This window comes from Triticum urartu, chromosome 3A (genome assembly GCF_056163025.1).
Source record: "Triticum urartu cultivar PI428250 chromosome 3A, HENAU_Tu73, whole genome shotgun sequence".
Classification (NCBI taxonomy): Eukaryota; Viridiplantae; Streptophyta; class Magnoliopsida; order Poales; family Poaceae; genus Triticum; species Triticum urartu.
The window spans coordinates 585,939,839-585,957,279 of record NC_141875.1 but is presented as its reverse complement, the minus strand read 5'-3'; the positions used below and the strand labels follow the sequence as shown (position 1 = coordinate 585,957,279).

The window sequence follows — 17,441 nt, the reverse complement described above, 5'->3', positions numbered from 1 at the left end:
CCTATGGGACCTTGACACGACGACTTCTCAACGATCTACTGCAATAAGATTTGTCCGACTCCAGCGAGGGAAGGGCGATGACGACGACGTGCCTGCTGCTCGCTCCGGTTCTTATAATTGTCGCTAGGTGGTCTACGAAACTTGATGTAATTTTTTACTTCTGGTGTTGACAATTGATGGATATGTCAAAAGTTTTCTCCGCAAACAATAAATAAAAATATGTATTTTTTTATAACAACATAGTTTTCTTTTGAGAAACTATAAGTCTATAACAACATAGCTGTGCACACCCGCAAAGAGAAAACATAGCGGTGCACAGCCAGAGCCATTTCGGTGTGCCAAGGCCTAGCCCAGATCAAGATCCATCGCGAAAATCCTTGCGCAACCCATCACGAAGCCTCCAAATTGTCTAAAAAAAACGCGAAGCCTCCAAACCAAACCTTCCCGCGCGCATTCCGCTAACAAAATTTCCGGTCCCCGCCTAAACCCACCGCTGAACCGTGGGATCACGCATCCCCACACGGATTCCCCCACGCGGCGCGCCTAAATCCAGCCGTCCATCAAACCCAACGACTCCACATCCCGCCACCTCACCGATCCAGACCCCAACCCTCTCCACCAATCACGCCCCTCCCAGCACCCCCATATAATCCTACCGCCCCGTGCCGGGAAACCCACAACCCCAACACAAACCTCCAGTCCTCCCCGCGCGCCGCAACCTTCCCCAACCCGATCCCTCGTCGCCTCCACCTCCGGCGAAACCGCCATGGCGCCCAAGGCCGAGAAGAAGCCCACCGCGGAGAAGAAGCCGGTGGAGACGGAGAAGAAGCCCAAGGCCGAGAAGCGCGTGCCCGGCAAGGACGGCGGCGCCGGCGCCGACAAGAAGAAGAAGAAGGCCAAGAAGAGCGTCGAGACCTACAAGATCTACATCTTCAAGGTCCTGAAGCAGGTGCACCCCGACATCGGCATCTCCTCCAAGGCCATGTCCATCATGAACTCCTTCATCAACGACATCTTCGAGAAGCTCGCTGGCGAGTCGGCCAAGCTGGCTCGCTACAACAAGAAGCCCACCATTACCTCCCGGGAGATCCAGACCGCCGTGCGCCTCGTCCTCCCCGGCGAGCTCGCCAAGCACGCCGTCTCCGAGGGCACCAAGGCCGTCACCAAGTTCACCTCCTCTTAGATTGCCTGCCGCCCGCCGAGGCTCTTGTCAGTCTGGTTCCGTTTCTTCGTGTGTCAACAATCGCAGGGGCTTAGGATCCCCTATACAAACAGTGTAAAATGAGTCGGATTATCTGAATCAATGAATCACCCAGTGGTTGTTTCAATTGTGCTGTGCTTCAGTTTTATGATGATGGCAGTTGTTTTATTGTTTTAAACTCTTTTGATGTGCTCAAGCAATTTTCTTGCCCTGAACCTTCTGCATCTTGCTGATCATCCATGGATAAGTAAATTGTTGGCATAGGTCTTCATTATCTCGCAGGGTAATATTTTTATTTCATCTGATTTGTTATTTGCCGTTGGCTCGCAATGAAACATTGCCGCTGAAAACAAAATTCAGTGAAACTGTCGACGTAGGTTTGATCCAATTCCATTGGCATGCTGTATAAATTCTTTTGATTAGATGATTGGCTGCCAACTAAGTCAGGAGATGTACCAGCTACAGATTGCTGTACCAATGGAAAGTTCTTATTTGATCAGATTTGGTAAGTTTTTACTGAATTTTGCTTTGAGGGCTGCATTTTATTGCAAGCTTTTTAACACATTTTTAAGAATTTTAGAAGTACAGCAGTATTCTAGTTAGTTTCAAACAAATGCTCTTTGTTTCAGTTCTGAAGATGTCAGCTGTTTGAATTTTAACTCTGCAATCTGCTTGAGTTTTTTCTCTTTGTTCTGAACCTTGTAATTCTTATCGACCAGATTGGGTAACTTCGTGCTGAATTTTGGTTTCAGGGGCAAGATCTCATTGCGACTTTTAACACTATTTACTCGTTCGAAAATTCAGAAAGCCAGCCCTATAACAGTGATTCTGTACACACAATCCAACCCAGTGCTGAAATGTCTACTTCCAGAGGATCATGGATATTTTGATCGCCACGGTAGCTTAATAGTACTCTGCAATGGGTTTGATTTGAACGGTTTTCTTATTTTCTTATCCCTGTTAATACATTGAATTTCTGGTTCTCTAGTCCAACAGCTTATAGTAATTATCGGCAGCTTGAAACCAATTAGCACCATGAAAGTCCAGCCTTATTCTAGTAAGTTTCAAATGTGCCTTGCTTAGTTCTGAAGAGTAAATATGTCAGTAGTTTGAAGTTTAACTCTGCGGTCTGCTCAGGCATTTCTTTTGTTCTGAACCTTGTGCTTCCGCCTTTGAAGATTTCGGTGAATACACTGTTGACATAGGTCTTAATTTAATTCTAGCAATATGCTGTTCTATGCTTGGTTTCTGTTGAATTATTTTGATGATATGATTTGCTGCGTCAGTTCTAGCAATATTGTACTACCATGTTTGGTTTTCTGTTGAATTCTTTTGGTGATATGATTTTCTGCCAACTGAGGAAGGATGGTGTTAGATTGCTGCCACCCGAGTCTGTTTAGTATGATCTGGTTTGTTCGTGTGTCAACAACAACATGGGGTTAGATTCCCCAATCGAACAGTGTAATATGAGTCGTCTGCTGAATCAATGAATCATTCAGTGGTTGTTTCAAACGTGCTTTGCTTCTGTTTTGTGATGATGGCAGTTGTTTTATTTTTTAACTCCTGTGTTCTGCTTTGAAACTAACATCCATGGTTGAGTGAACTGTTAACTTAGGTCTTGATTATTTCTATAGAGGAAGTTTTTTATTTATCAGATCTGTTAAGTTCTTACTGAATTTTGTTTTCAGGGGCAATGTTTCATTGCGAGCTTTTAACACCTTTAACCCATTCTAACAATTTAATATCCCTGGAACAAACATCCATGTTTGGGTAGGCCTTGATCCAATTCTACCGACATGCTGTATGTGCTTTTTCTGTAGAAATTCTTTTGATTAGATGATTCGCTGCCAACTGAGGTCAGGAGACGCACCGACTACAGATTGCCATACGGATGGAAATTTTTTATTTTATCAGATTTGTTAAGTTTTTACTGAATTTTGTTTTCAGGGCAACATTTCATTGCAAGCTTTGAATACATTCTAAGAATTTTAGAAGTCCAGCCGTATTCTAGTTAGTTTCAGATGTTTTTTGCTTCAACTCTGAAGATGTCAGATGTTTGAGTTTTTAAGTCTGCTATCTGCTCGAGAATTTTTTTTCTTTGTTTTGAACCTTGTGCCTCTTCCTTTGATGATTTCATTGAATTCGCCATTGACGGAAGTCTTGGTTTAAATCCAGCGTCATGCTGTACATGCATACCTTTTCTGTTGAATTCTTTTGATCAGATGTTTGGGTGCCAACTGATGACAGGAGATGTACACACTAAGGATAGAAAGTTTTTATTTGAACAGATCGGGTAACTTCATATTGAATTTTGTTTTCACGGGCAAGATCTCAGTGCGAGCTTTAACACAGTTTACTCATTCTAAAATTCAGAAAACCAGCCGTATTCTAGTGATTCTGCACACAATCGAACCAAGTGCTGAAATATCAACTTCCAGAGGAACATGGATGATATTTTGATCGCCACGGTAGCTTAATGTGCTACTCTGCAATGAGTTTGATTTGAACCATTTTCTGTTTTTCTTATGCCCGTTAACATATGGATGATATTTTTAACATGGATGATATTTTCTGTTCTATAGTCCAACCGTTTGAAAAATAAAACCATCGGCAGCTTGAAACCAATCGCAACCTGTCAGTTCTGCCGTATTCTAGGAAGTTTCAATTCTGAACATGTCAGCTGTTTGAATTTAACTCTGCTTTCTGCTAGAGTAATTTTTGTTTAGTTCTGTTCTGAACCTTGTGCTTCTGCATTTGAAGATTTCGTTGAATACACCTTTGACGTAGGCCTTGATTTAATTCTAGCAATATGCTGTATATGCTTGGTTTTCTGTTGAGTTCTTGTGATGAGATGATCTGCTGCCAACTGAGGAAAGGAGGTGCACAGGGTACAGGTTGCTTTTTACTGAATTTTGTTTTCAGGGGCAAGATCTCTTCCGAGCTTAACAGTATTTACTCGTTCAAAAATTCAGAAAGCCAGCCATATTCTAGACTTCTAGTGATTCTGTACACAATCCAACCCAGTGCTGAAATATCTACTTCCAGAGGAACATGGATGATATTTTGATCGCCAGAGCAGCTTAATACTCTGCAATGAGTTTGATTTATACGATTTTCTTATTTTCTTATCCCCGTTAACACATTGAATTTCTAGTTCTCTAGTCAAACAGCTTAACAATAAAAATAATAATCGTTGGCAGCTTGAAACCATCCATCACCCCGAAAGTCCAGCCGCTTTCTAGTAAGTTTCAAATGTGCTTTGCTTCAGTTTTGAAGAGTGAAGATATCAGTTGTTTGAATTTTAACTATGCGATCTGCTCGAGCATTTCCTTTGTTCTGATCCTTGTGCGTCTGCCTTTGAAGATTTCGTTGAATACACCGTTGACATAATGACATAAGTCTTAATTTAATTCAAGCAATATGCTGTACTATACTTGGTTTTCTGTTGAATTCTTGTGATGAGATGATTTGTTGCCAACTGAAGTTAGAATATGTACCGACTACCGATTGCTATACCAATGGCAAGTTTTAATTTTATCAGATTTGTTAAGTTTTTACTGATTTTTGTTTCCAGGGCAACATTTCATTGTGAGCTTTTAGCACATTCTAAGAATGTTAGAAGTCCAGCCATATTCTAGTTAGTTTCAAAAATGTGCTTTGCTTCACTTCTGAAGATGTCAGCTGTTTGAATTTTAACTCTGCGATCTGCTCGAGATTTTTTTGTTTGTTCTGAACCTTGTGCTTCTTCTTTTAACGATTTCAGTTAATCCTCCATTGATGGAGGTCTTGGTTGAAATCCAGCGTCATGCTGTACATCCGTACTTTTTCTGTTGAATTCTTTTGATCAAATGTTTGGGTGCCAACTGATGACAGGAGATGTACAGATCAAGGATGGAAAGACCAGATTGGGTAACTTTATACTGAATTTTGTTTTCAGGGGCAAGATCTCAGTGGGAGCTTGAACACAGCTTACTCATTTTAAAATTCAGAAAGCCAGCCGTATTCTAGTGATTCCGCACACAATCCAACCCAGTGCTGACATGTCTACTTCCAGAGGAACATGGATGATATTTTGATTGCCACAGTAGCTTAATGTGCTACTCTGCAATGAGTTTGATTTGAACGATTTTCTGTTTTTCTTATGCCCGTTAACACATTGTTCTATAGTCCAACAGTTTCAGAAATAAAACCGTCGGTAGCTTGAAACCAATCAGCGACCTGTCAGTCTTGCCGTATTCTAGGAAGTTTCAGTTTTGAAGATATCAGTTGTTTGAATTCATCTCTGCTATCTGCTAGAGTAATTTTTGTTTAGTTTTGTTCTGAACCTTGTGCTTCTGCCTTTGAAGATTTCGTAGAACACCATTTATGTAGGCCTTGATTTAATTCTAGCAATGTGCTGTATATGCCTGGTTTTCTGTTCAATTCTTGTGATGAGATGATTTGCTGCCAACTGAGGAAGGGAGGTGTATGGATGGAAATATTTTATTTGGGTATTGTTTACTTTTTACTGAATTTTATTTTCAGGGGCAAGATCCCATTGCAAGCTTCAACTCATTCTAAGAATTCAAAAGGCCAGCCGTATTTCTAGTAATTGTGTACACAATTGAACACAGTGCTGAAATGTCTAACTTCAAAGGAATATGGATAATAACTTGACCGGTCTATCTCCAGTAGCTTAATGTGCCACTCTGCAATGAGTTGGGTATAAACTATTTTCTTATCCACGTTAACAAATGGCAGTTTGCTCACAGAATTTCTAGTTCTCTAGTCAGACATTCCTCAACAGCTTGACATTATGTTTTTAAAATCTTCGGCAACTTCAAACCATCATCTGTCTGGAAGATGAGCCATCTGTGGTCATCTTCTGATCTGCAGGTGCTCTGCAGTTGCTGTTTGCTGTTGGTTTTATCAGGCCAAACTCCTATTCTCCTGATACCATGAAGTTAAAGTCCATCCATATCTATTTAACCTGATGAGTGATGAACATGACTATGTGACTCTTGGCCACTCGGTCTAGCTATCTTCTAAGGATTTCATCGGTCACCAAAGAAACACATAGTTACTGTCGAGTGCTCTTCCCTCAGCTTGCTTCAGTTCTGATGAGTGAAGCTGCCATTTGTTTGAATTTTAACTCTGCGATTTGCTCGAGCATCTTTTTGGTTCTGAACCTCATGCTTGTGCATTTGAAGATTTCGTTGAATACACCGTTGACATAGGTCTTAATTTAACTCTAGCAACATGCTTTACTATGTTTGGTTTTCTGTTGAATTCCAGTTATAGCAATATGCTGTACGATGCTTGGTTTTGAATTCTTTTGATGAGATGATTTGCTGCCAACTGAGGTCGGGAGGTGTACAGACTACAGATGGTGTTGTATGGATGGAAATATTTTATTTGAGCAGATTTGGTTACTTTTTACTGAAGTTTATTCTCACGGGCAAGATGTCATTGCAAGCTTCAACCCATTCTAAGAATTCCGGCGCAACATTGCAACAGGGATGCGAACACGGTGGCGCACACATTAGCTAGACATGCTTTTACTTCTAATTCTTTTGTGTTTTGGGAGGGTAATCCCCCTAGCTTTATTGTCCCGGCTGTAATGAACGATGTATCATTATTCAACTTGAAATAAAGTGCGCCATGATGGCTTCCCTAAAAAAAACACACCTCATTCTAAGAATTCAAAAGGCCAGCCGTCTTTCTAGTAACTGTTTACACAATCGAACCCAGTGCCAAAATGTCTAAACAGTAGCTTAATGTGCTACTCTGCAATGAGTCTGGTACGAACTATTTTCTTATCCACATTAATACATGGCAGTTTGCTCACAGAATTTCTTTCTCTAGTCGGACATTCCTCAACAGCTTGACAGTTATTTAAAAAAATATCTTCGGCAGCTTGAAACCAAGTAGCACCCTGAAAGCTTCAAGTTTGCAACACCATCCTCTGCTTGGAAGACGAGCCATGTCCGGCCATCTTCTGATCTCCAGGTGCTCTGCAGTTGCCGTTCGCTGTTGGCCTTATCAGGCCAACTCCTATTCTCCTGCTACCATACAAGTTAAAAGTCCATCCATATCTACCTAACCAGATGAGTGATGAACATGACTAATTGACTCTCAGCCAGTCGGTGTAGCTATTTTCAAAGTATTTCTGTTCCCTCAGCTCAGTCATTTAGACCGTTTTGCACAATCATACTGCAAGGCAGTGTTCATCTTCACCAGCATCCAGGCAAACCTCAAGCATCTTGTAAATTTCAACACTCTGAGGATGTTTAGAGTCTCCATTGAAGAAGACATGGGCCTTGTCCTGGACCTCAATCCAGCTGCAGCCAGTGATCCTCTTGAGCCCCTTCTCCTTAATCTGTCTCCTGATCATTGACGCACTCTTCCAGCTTCCAACTGCAGAATAAACATTAGAGAGAAGGATGTATGAAGAAGTGTCCTCTGGATCAAGTGCATGAATACGGTTGGCGACGCTCTCAGCGAGGTCCTTGTTCCAGTGAATCAGGCACCCTCCTATCATTGACTTCCAGAACCCAAGGCCTGGCTCAAATGGAAGGTCCTCAAGAAACCTCTTGGCGTCATCGAATCGTTTGGCACGAGACAAGAGATCCACAACACAAGCGTAATGCTCAGGCTTCAATATGCCGGGTTGCTCTCTCTGGGCTGTCTTGAACAACGAATAACCCTCGTCGACCAGACCGGCATGGTTGCAACCGAACAGCAGTCCTAGAAGAGTGACATTATCTGCCTTCAAGCCCGTTGCTATCATCCTCTTGTGGGCAGCCAAAGCTTCCTCCCCTCTCCCATTTTGCGCATACCCGCAGATCAGAGCGTTCCAGGAGACCACATTCTTCTGCTCCATGCTTGTGAATGCCAGCACACTGTCCTCCAAGCTGCCGCACCTGGCATAGCAGCTGACGAGAGAATTGCCGATGTAAACGTCGAGCTTGCCCAAGTGCTTGATGGCCGACGCATGGACGCTTCTAGCGACGCCAAGCGCCCCTGCGTTGGCAACAGAGGTGAGCACGCAGGGAAACGTGCTCTCGTTCGGCCTGGCGCCCTCTCGACACATCTCCCGGAACAGGCCGACGGCCTCCTCGCTGAGCCCCGCCTGGCTGCACCCGCCGATCATCGCGTTCCAGGAAACCACATTCTTCTCCGGCATGCACCGGAACAGCCGGAGGGCCTTCTCGGGCATCCCGTTCTTCAGGAACCCCGCGATGAGCGAGGTGTAGGAGACGACGTTCGGCTCGCTGGTGTCCCCGAGCGCGCCCTGGGCCTCCCTCATGGCGCCCATCTTGGCGTAGTGGTCGACGAGGGCGCTGCCCACGAAGACGATGGAGCAGAGGCCGGACTTGGCGGCGCAGGCGTGGAGCTGCGCGCCGACGCGCGGGTCGCGCAGCGCGGTGGCCGAACGGAGGACCGTGCCGAAGGTGAACTCGTTCGGCGTCGGGACGCCGTCCGCGAGCACGCGGGAGAAGAGGGCCACGGCGTCGCGGTGCCGGCCGCCGCGGGCGAGCGCGCCGATGGCCGCCGTCGCCGCGACGACGTCCCGATAGGGCATTCCGTCGAGCAGGTTACGTGCGGTTCGCGGGGCGGCGCCGGTTCAGCGCCGCCGACTGGATGCGCTGGGTCAGGGACGGCCCTGTCGCCGGTCCGAGGAGCTCGCCATGCGATTTGTGCACCTTTTGTCGCCGGCAGGAACGATCCGTGGGTCTTTGTGGTGCAGGGATTTGGTGTAGGGAGATTTGCCCTGGGTGCTGAGGATGCCGAGCTTCTTGGGCCGAGATAGCAGTACCGGACTAAGTTTGTAAAAGTGATGTGTAAAATTCAGAGACGGAGTTTGAAAATTATAGAGCTTGTTAATGCATGTTTTGAAATGACAAGCACGCACGTCAATCTCCAGTTGTTCGAGCTCAAGTGCTTATAGGATTTGGATGGTTAGGTTTTTATTTTCTATGTGGGTCGTTTGGTTCATAGAATGGAATAATTAGGAATTTTCTAAACCATCAAATGGTACAATGCGATCTGTTAAATGGCAGCAATTCCACCGTAACAGAAATATGTATTGCGGATCAGCAAATTTTCCATTTTGTATGGGAAAAGAAGGCATTTGCAGTCTAAACAAAAGCACACCACCAGCTGCAGTAAACACACACACAAACATCAGTAGCAAGCAATTAACCAAGAGACCTTTTATGGAGGCCGTGGATGGCATGAGATCCAGGCTCGAATTTGCCAGGTGATTCTTCAAACATTTCATGATACATCAGCAATTGGTAAAATTAACACATCTTTGACCCTTGCGCCATACCACCATACTTGCGCGGACAACACCGCATCTGTATTCGCTCGAGGGATAGCAAATCTAAGTTGAATTATTCTATCGACAACTATACCCTGACACAAAAATCCTGCTGCATGACAAGCCTCATTCACCAGAAAGAAACACAGTGGGATAATGCTCTCATAAGCCTTCTGATTTGGAGTTCACGGTAACTTTAGGTCCGGCCCACTGTTGGCTAGCTCGAGACTTGGCCCATGGATCAAGTGGAACTCGCTGAGGTGGCGGTGGCGTTGCAGGTTTGGCCTCTCGGAGTTCGTTCTCTCTGTCCACAAACCTGCACAGGGAACATGTTAGATACAACATCCGCAAAAGCAGGGTGGAAAGTCCTGTTGATCCACAAAAAATATCAGCAAAAGCTGAAGACAACCAGTTATGGTTTCTGGACAATTTTAGGGAGCAAAATTTTGGTACAAGGACATCAATCTTGGCCAAATTTGCAAAAACACAGCAGAATATTGGACTAACTTGGCATAAAAAGCTCTAGATCTATCATGGAACTGACCAGCTTTCTTCACCAGTTAATAGCCTAGATTATTCATGGATTTGGAAACATTCCTGGAAGTGGCTTATTTCATTAAAACAAAGCATGCCATGAAAATAAAGTTCGTTCTCAACCAGTCAGACCTTCTACTTCAAGCAAACACAAAGGCAAAGTCAAACAGAAATAAAAGGTGAGTAACAGATAGTAGGAAATGCTAGGATATATGAATAAAGGAACTTACTCAATGTATGCCATTGGTGCAGCATCACCTATTCGTATCCTAGTTCGCAAAAGTCTTGTATATCCGCCTGCTCGATCTCTAGGATATAAAACATAAAATGAATAAAAAAATCAGTAGGTTCAGCTTGAAAATGATATTCTCATCTGTTTCAAAATAAACATTATTCTACTCCCTCCAATCCAAATTAATTGACGCTGGTTTAACTTTGTACTAAACCAGCATCAATTAATTTGGGTCGGAGGGAGCAGTATTCTACTCCCTCCTGACAGACCTCTCCATTGTCTAGCAAGGTTAAGTTTCTATGAGAAAAATAGTAATCCTAAGCATGCAGGAGTACTTAGCAAGGTTGAAAAGTAAATCAAAGGGATTGCCAGTTGTATTAGATCAAACTTATCAATGGTAGCTAAAAAGACATACTTATAGCGGTAGGCCAGCTCTGTGAATAGCTTATGGACAACATCATCTCCGCGAACAAAAGCAGAAGCACGTCTTGCTGCATCCAGTGTACCCTACATAATTTATCAATATGACATGAGGTTCTGAATTTTAGCATAGATGTAATAGTTAATTAACTAAATCAATGCAAAAAAAAAATCTCGATCAGATAACAAGAGCATATGAGTTTCAGTATTTGAAACCTGATAAGACTAACAAATCAGTGCAACATCTTGGGTAGATAACAAGAGGCTTGAGGTCGCATACGGAAGGAGATAATTTTACAGAAAGAACACAGAACACCAGCAGGAACTTATGTTGAACCAACAAAAAAGAGTGATAATCAGGACTCCCAGTGTATCGAAGGGATCTTTGGCCCTATAATGAATTTTGAGCAGGCAAAAAATTGACAGTCGCTAGTCACTATGCTGAAAAATAGACTGTTCTGATTTTATTTTTTTACAAAAACTAGAAAAACATTCACATTGTTTATAGTTCTCTGATGAGAGACTTTTAACATTTTATTCTGCTGGGAAATACTCCCTCCGTCCGGAAATACTTGTCATCAAGATTAATAAAAGGGGACACATCTAGATGTATTTTAGTTTTAGATACATCCCTTTTTATCCATTTTGATGACAAGTATTTTCGGACGGAGGGAGTAACACATAAGCCTCATGACGAAAACAACCCAAAGTTATAAGGTCTGATTCTAAGTGACTGCAAACGGATTGATTGCTAATAGAACAGAGCTGGGACAATGAATGCCACATTCCTGGATTTAACTGGTTCTAAACTGTGTGTGCAGTTGACTACATCATGGTTGCAGACACATGTTTTCAGGTGAAAAAACGTTGGGCACTAGGGAAATGGTGCTGGGTTTACATCTTTGCCGAGCTGCACCATCTGATCCGCCTTGCGCCGCACCTCCTTGGCCTGAAACACCAATCACCAGAAAGGGTCAGTACAACAGACCCACAGATTCCGTTCCGGCATACACCGATCGAAAGACGCACCTTGGCGACGGTGGTCTCGATCCGCTCGTGCTTCACCAGCTGCGACACCATCGTCCTGCCGAAGCACACGAATCCGGAACAAAAGTCAGCCGCACGGCGGCGCAGCACATATTCATCACAGCGGCGAGCGGAGAGAGAAGATCAGCACTAGATACCTGAGCATGGATACGCGGTGCGCGGCGTGGCGCCCGAGCTTCCGGAACTTGCCCATGGCGTCGGCGGGGACTGAGCGGCCGGCACGGCGGCGGCGGCGGCGGCGAGGGTTGAGGAGGGGTTTGCGAAGGTGCTCGCCTCGGTCGGTACCGCTCGGACTCGCCTGCTAGGTTTGTGCTCGCGTGCCGGAAATGTTGGCCTTCGACTTTCTGGCCCGAAATCTCGTTCTACGTGGGCCTTAATTGGGCCTTAATTGGGCTGTGGCCCGTGGATACACGCAACCAGAGTTCGGAACGAACTTCTCTAGAAAAAAAGTTCAGAACGACGATGATCGTGGCAGCATAAGGCAGATACGCGTTGCTCCGTTGGTGTCCAAATCGATGATCTTGCCTCGTGCCTGTCGCCAACAGCTGAAACCTGAACCACAACCTCGGCCAGCGATCGCCGGAGACATCCATCGATGGGGAACAATCTGACCGGTCCTCCCCGCCGGACCTTGGCCGATGCACGCACAGAAGGGGTGGCCACCGTGCTCATCACCTGCCGCTGCAACCCCAGCCTGATCTGCCATTGCAGCCCACCACGCGACGAGCCATCACCAACACGCACCGGCCGTCGCGAGCCGACACGCAGCAGGACAACGGGAGCGGCGGCGATCGGAGACCTTCCGGCGGAGCTGCTGGCGACGATCGCGTCGAAGCTGGACGCGAAGCAGGCCGCGAGGACCAGCGTGCTGTCGACCGCGTGGAGGCACGCCTCGAAGCACTCCCCCAGGCTGGCCCTCGACATGCCCATGCCCCCCGCCTGCCGCGGCGACGAGAACAGGTCGGACGATGACGATCCCCGGCAGAAGCAGTACCGCGCGTTCCTCGACGCGCGGCGCCGCGAGAGGTTCGTCTACGCCGTCGACATGATACTGCGCCAGCGCCGCGGCGGCGCGGTCGAGCAGCTCGAGCTGCGGTTCGACGTCGAATACCTCGGGCGGTTGTCTCGCCCCCTGGACGACTGGCTTCACCGCGCGGTCTCGCCGCGGACCAAGAGCGTGACGCTCGACGTGTCGCGACGGCCTGACCAGGGGTACGGCCTATACCGGTACGAGTTCCCCTTGCAATCGCTCGTCGGCGGAGGCGGCGGCGCGTCCGGCCTGCAGCACCTTCACCTCTCCTGCGTGTCTCTCAAAGCTCCGCCCTTCTCCCGACGCATGGGTTTTCCGAAGCTTCAAAGGCTCGGCCTGCGCTCGTCCGTCGTGTCCGCCGGTGATCTGCGAGATGTGCTGTCGAACTGCCCTAACCTGGAGTGGCTGGATCTGTATAGGGTCCAGCTGAACGACGAGCTCAACGTGGACACGCCATTGCCCCGCCTGCTATACCTCAGAGTGTCAAACTGTGGGGCCACCAAGATTCAACTCAACGCCAGCAACCTCACAACCTTCATATTCCAGGGTCAACCACTGGCTACCATCAACCTCCGTCGATCTTCAGGGCTTCGCGATGTTAACATCCACTGCTGCCAAATAACACTGCAGCAGGCTCTCACTTCTCTGCCCGCTGCCTTCCCCATGGCACAACGACTGTCGCTGTGTTGCTTTTGTATCCTACCAGAGTTCCCCTCGCGGCTGGACAAAACCTCCGTCTTTTCCTGTTTGAGGCATCTTCAATTGATCTTAAACATCGGCCATAAACACGCCGACGATACCCTCTCCATTGCGCATTTTCTACGGGCTGCCCCGCTGCTTGAGGACCTGGACATTTTCTTCATGTCATGTTACATGGATGGTGGCCAAGGACCTCTAAGGAACTTGCTGCAGGGACGTCAACTCGAATACAAGTGCTTGAAGAGCTTGACAGTTCGTCAGTTCAGAGCTGAAAAGAGTCAAGTAGAGCTTCTGCTACACATTCTTGAAAATGCCCCTGCTCTCGAAATTTTGACTGTAGACCCGAGAAGACAGCTCATTCCAACAAACTTTTGTCAAGCTTCGGAAGCCGAGAAAGAAAATCTCTCCAAGATCCGCCGTATGGCCACAACATTCATCGGTGGGAAACTTTCACCAAAGACAAAGTTCATTGTTGTATGAGATTTTGATTATATGTGCGTGGCTATAATGAAAATTAGACAATCCTTCGCGTGTTGCTGTATTTCTATGGGAGTTGGTTGTATGAAACATGAAAAGTTGTATTAATAATATGACAAGCAAATCTATAAAAAAAGAACCGGAACAAAATATACATAGATTTATTGTGTTTGACTATCACATATGTCGATGTATTGCAACGGGACAAAAATATTGATGTGCATCGAAGGGACGGTTGTGTTACATAAGACTCTAGCATTGCGTAATCTAGAGTCATCAGTATCAAATCTTGAGCATCATCAAAGAGACCAACACCTTGGGAGATTTACACCCAATGTGAATGTTGTCGTCCACCCAGGGGTGTAGCCAGGTCACAGGCTCCACTGGCTCGTTGACTAGCTCGTTGATCAAAGATGGTTGAGTTTTCTAGTCATAGACATGAGTTGTCATTTGATTAACGGTATCACATCATTAATAGAATGATGTGATTGACTTGACCCATTTTGTAAGCTTAGCACTTGATCATTTTAGTTTACTGCTATTGCTTCCTTCATGACTTATACATGTTCCTATGACTATGAGATTATGCAACTCCCGATTACCAGAGGAACACTTTGTGTGCTACCAAACGTCACAACGTAACTGGGTGATTATAAAAGTGCTCTACAGGTGTCTCCGATGGTACTTGTTGAGTTGGCATAGATCAAGAATATGATTTGTCACTCCGATTGTCGGAGAGGTATCTCTAGGCCCTCTCAGTAATGCACATCACTATAAGCCTTGTGAGCAATGCAACTAATGAGCTAGTTGCGGGATGATGCATTACAGAATGAGTAAAGAGACTTGCCGGTAACGAGATTGAGCTAGGTATTGAGATACTGACGATCGAATCTCGGGCAAGTAACATATCGATGACAAAGGGAACAACGTATGTCGTTATGCGGTTTGACCGATAAAGATCTTCGTAGAATATGTGGGAACCAATATGAGCATCCAGGTTCCTCTATTGGTTATTGACCGGAGACGTGTCTCGGTCATGTCTACATAGTTCTCGAACCCGTAGGCTCCGCACGCTTAAAGTTCTATGACGATCGGTATTATGAGTTTATATATTTTGATGTACCGAAGGTAGTTCGGAGTCCCGGATATGATCACGGACATGACGAGGAGTCTCGAAATGATCGAGATATAAAGATTGATATATTGGAAGCCTAGATTTGGACATCGGAAGAGTTTCAGGTGAAATCGGGATTTTACCGGAATGTCGGAGGGGTTACCGGAACCCCCCGAGGGTTAATGGGCCTTGTTGGGCCCTAGTGGAGAGAGAGAGGGGCCGGCCAGGGCAGGTCGCGCGCCCCCTCCACCTCTGGTCCGAATTGGACTAGGAAGGGGTGGGGGCCTTTCCTTCTCCTTCTCCCCCTTCCTTTCCCCCTCGTAGTAGGAGTAGGAAAATTAGACAATCCTTCGCGTGTTGCTGTATTTCAATGGGAGTTGGTTGTATGAAACATGAAAAGTTGTATTAATAATATGAGAAGTGCAACATTTTTTTGATGTTGTGATGATTCTTTGAGAAGTGCAACATTTTTTAATGTTGTGAATATTTTCTTTTGAAAATGCAAGTATTATTTGTAATTATTTCTATATTTTTTTGTTGAGATTTCAATCATTTACTGAAATTCTGAACAATTTCAGAAAAGTGTGAACATTTTGAAATTCTAAACTCTTTGAAAAATGCAAATAAAAATTTAAATTATGATCGATTGAACGTTCTAGAATCTTAAACAAACGGAGTAGCAGGTTAATTGGGCCGGCTAAAACCCATAAAGGCATTTGGGTTTTGGCGTCCCTAACATGTACACAAGCCTACATGGCCCTCGTGTATAAAGGCCTACATGGGCCTCAGTCAGAATGTGCCCTGGAAGATGTTGGGGATCGTAGCAGAAATTCAAAATTTTCCTACGTGTCACCAAGATCAATCTATGGAGAGACTAGCAACGAGAGAGAGGAGTGCATCTTCATACCCTTGAAGATCGCAATGCGGAAGCGTTACAAGAACGTGGTTGGTGGAGTCGTACACGCAGCGATTCAGATCGCGGTCGATTTCGATCTAAGCGCCGAACAACGGCGCCTCCGCGTTCAACACACGTACAGCCCGGTGACGTCTCCCACGCCTTGATCCGGCAAGGAGAGAGGGAGAGGTTGGGGAAGACTCCGTCCAGCAGCAGCACAACGACATGGTGATGGTGGAGGAGCGCGGTATTCCAGCAGGGCTTCGCCAAGCACTACGAGAGACGAGGAGGGAGAGGGGTAGGGATGCACCAAGAGAGAGATCAAATCACATATGTTGGGCAGCCCCATACCTCAAGTATATATAGGGGAGGGGAGGGGCTGCGCCCCCTCTAGGGTTCCCTCCCCAAGGGGGGGCGGCAGCCCTAGATCCCATCTAGGGTGGCGGCTAGAAGGGAGAGGGAGAGAGGGGGGCGCCCTAGGGTGGGCCTTAAGGCCCATCTGGACCTAGGATTTGCCCCCTCCCACTCTCCCTGCGTCTTGGGCCTTGGTGGGGGGGGGGCGCACCAGCCTACCTGGGACTGGTCCCCTCCCACACTTGGCCCACGCAGCCTTCTGGGGTTGGTGGCCCCACCTGGTGGACCCCCGGGACCCTCCCGGTGGTCCCGTACGTTACCGATAGCACCCGAAACTTTTCCGGTGACCAAAACGGGACTTCCCATATATAAATCTTTACCTTCGGACCATTCCAGAACTCCTCATGACATCCAGGATCTCATCGAGACTCTGAACAACATTCGGTAACCACGTACATACTTTCCCTATAACCCTAGCGTCATCGAACCTTAAGTGTGTAGACCCTACGGGTTCGGGAACCATGTAGACATGATCGAGACAACTCTCCGACCGATACCCAATAGCGGGATTTGGATACCCATGTTGGCTCCCACATATTCCACGATGATCTCATTGGATGAACCACGATGTCAAGGATTCAATCAATCCCCTATACAACTCCCTTTGTCTATCGGTACGATACTTGCCCGAGATTCGATCATCGGTATCCTGATACCTCGTTCAATCTCGTTACCGGCAAGTCTCTTTACTCGTTCCGTAACACATCATCCCGTGATCAACTCCTTGGTCACATTGTGCACATTATGATGATGTCCTACCGAGTGGGCCCAGAGATACCTCTCCGTTACACGGAGTGACAAATCCCAGTCTCGATTCGTGCCAACCCAACAGACACTTTCGGAGATACCCACAGTGCACCTTTATAGCCACCTAGTTACGTTGTGACGTTTGGTGCACCCAAAGCATTCCTACGGTATCCGGGAGTTGCACAATCTCATGGTCTAAGGAAATGATACTTGACATTAGAAAAGCTTTAGCATACGAACTACACGATCTTGTGCTAGGCTTAGGATTGGGTCTTGTCCATCACATCATTCTCCTAATGATGTGATCCCGTCATCAACGACATCCA

General features: G+C 46.2%; 4 protein-coding genes across 4 annotated transcripts; 2 read left to right on the top strand and 2 right to left on the bottom strand.

The window, feature by feature from the left end:
- Positions 1–655: 655 nt before the first annotated feature.
- LOC147980660 (histone H2B.5-like) lies at positions 656–1,328 on the top strand. Its single transcript, XM_087513441.1, has one exon. The coding sequence runs from the start codon at positions 767–769 to the stop codon at positions 1,181–1,183; it is 417 nt and encodes a 138-aa protein (XP_087369567.1). The 5' UTR covers positions 656–766; the 3' UTR covers positions 1,184–1,328.
- Positions 1,329–6,796: 5,468 nt separating this feature from the next.
- On the bottom strand, positions 6,797–9,277 carry LOC125528819 (Pentatricopeptide repeat (PPR) superfamily protein). Its single transcript, XM_048693254.2, has one exon. The coding sequence runs from the start codon at positions 8,763–8,765 to the stop codon at positions 7,389–7,391; it is 1,377 nt and encodes a 458-aa protein (XP_048549211.2). The 5' UTR covers positions 8,766–9,277; the 3' UTR covers positions 6,797–7,388.
- A 104-nt stretch (positions 9,278–9,381) lies between these two features.
- LOC125545240 (uncharacterized) lies at positions 9,382–12,070 on the bottom strand. Its single transcript, XM_048709134.2, has 6 exons — positions 11,877–12,070; positions 11,722–11,776; positions 11,591–11,641; positions 10,688–10,779; positions 10,271–10,348; positions 9,382–9,822 (listed from the first exon to the last, which is right to left on the bottom strand). Exons 1-6 carry the CDS (start codon positions 11,930–11,932, stop codon positions 9,669–9,671), a joined length of 486 nt encoding a protein of 161 aa, XP_048565091.1. The 5' UTR covers positions 11,933–12,070; the 3' UTR covers positions 9,382–9,668.
- Positions 12,071–12,334: 264 nt separating this feature from the next.
- On the top strand, positions 12,335–13,948 carry LOC147980659 (uncharacterized). The gene has a single exon (XM_087515703.1). The coding sequence runs from the start codon at positions 12,335–12,337 to the stop codon at positions 13,946–13,948; it is 1,614 nt and encodes a 537-aa protein (XP_087371829.1).
- The last annotated feature ends 3,493 nt before the right edge of the window (positions 13,949–17,441 follow it).

What these genes read in the sequence shown, in the direction of transcription:
- LOC147980660 (XM_087513441.1), top strand. Translation starts at nt 767, where the DNA reads ATGGCGCCCAAGGCCGAGAAGAAGCCCACCGCGGAGAAGAAGCCGGTG.
- LOC125528819 (XM_048693254.2), bottom strand. Translation starts at nt 8,765, where the DNA reads ATGCCCTATCGGGACGTCGTCGCGGCGACGGCGGCCATCGGCGCGCTC.
- LOC125545240 (XM_048709134.2), bottom strand. Translation starts at nt 11,932, where the DNA reads ATGGGCAAGTTCCGGAAGCTCGGGCGCCACGCCGCGCACCGCGTATCC. An exon ending in TGGTGCAGCTCGGCAAAGAT is followed by an intron (nt 10,780 to 11,590) that starts GTAAACCCAGCA and finishes TAAATTATGTAG; the next exon opens with GGTACACTGGATGCAGCAAG. An exon ending in GAGCTGGCCTACCGCTATAA is followed by an intron (nt 10,349 to 10,687) that starts GTATGTCTTTTT and finishes TTTATATCCTAG; the next exon opens with AGATCGAGCAGGCGGATATA.
- LOC147980659 (XM_087515703.1), top strand. Translation starts at nt 12,335, where the DNA reads ATGGGGAACAATCTGACCGGTCCTCCCCGCCGGACCTTGGCCGATGCA.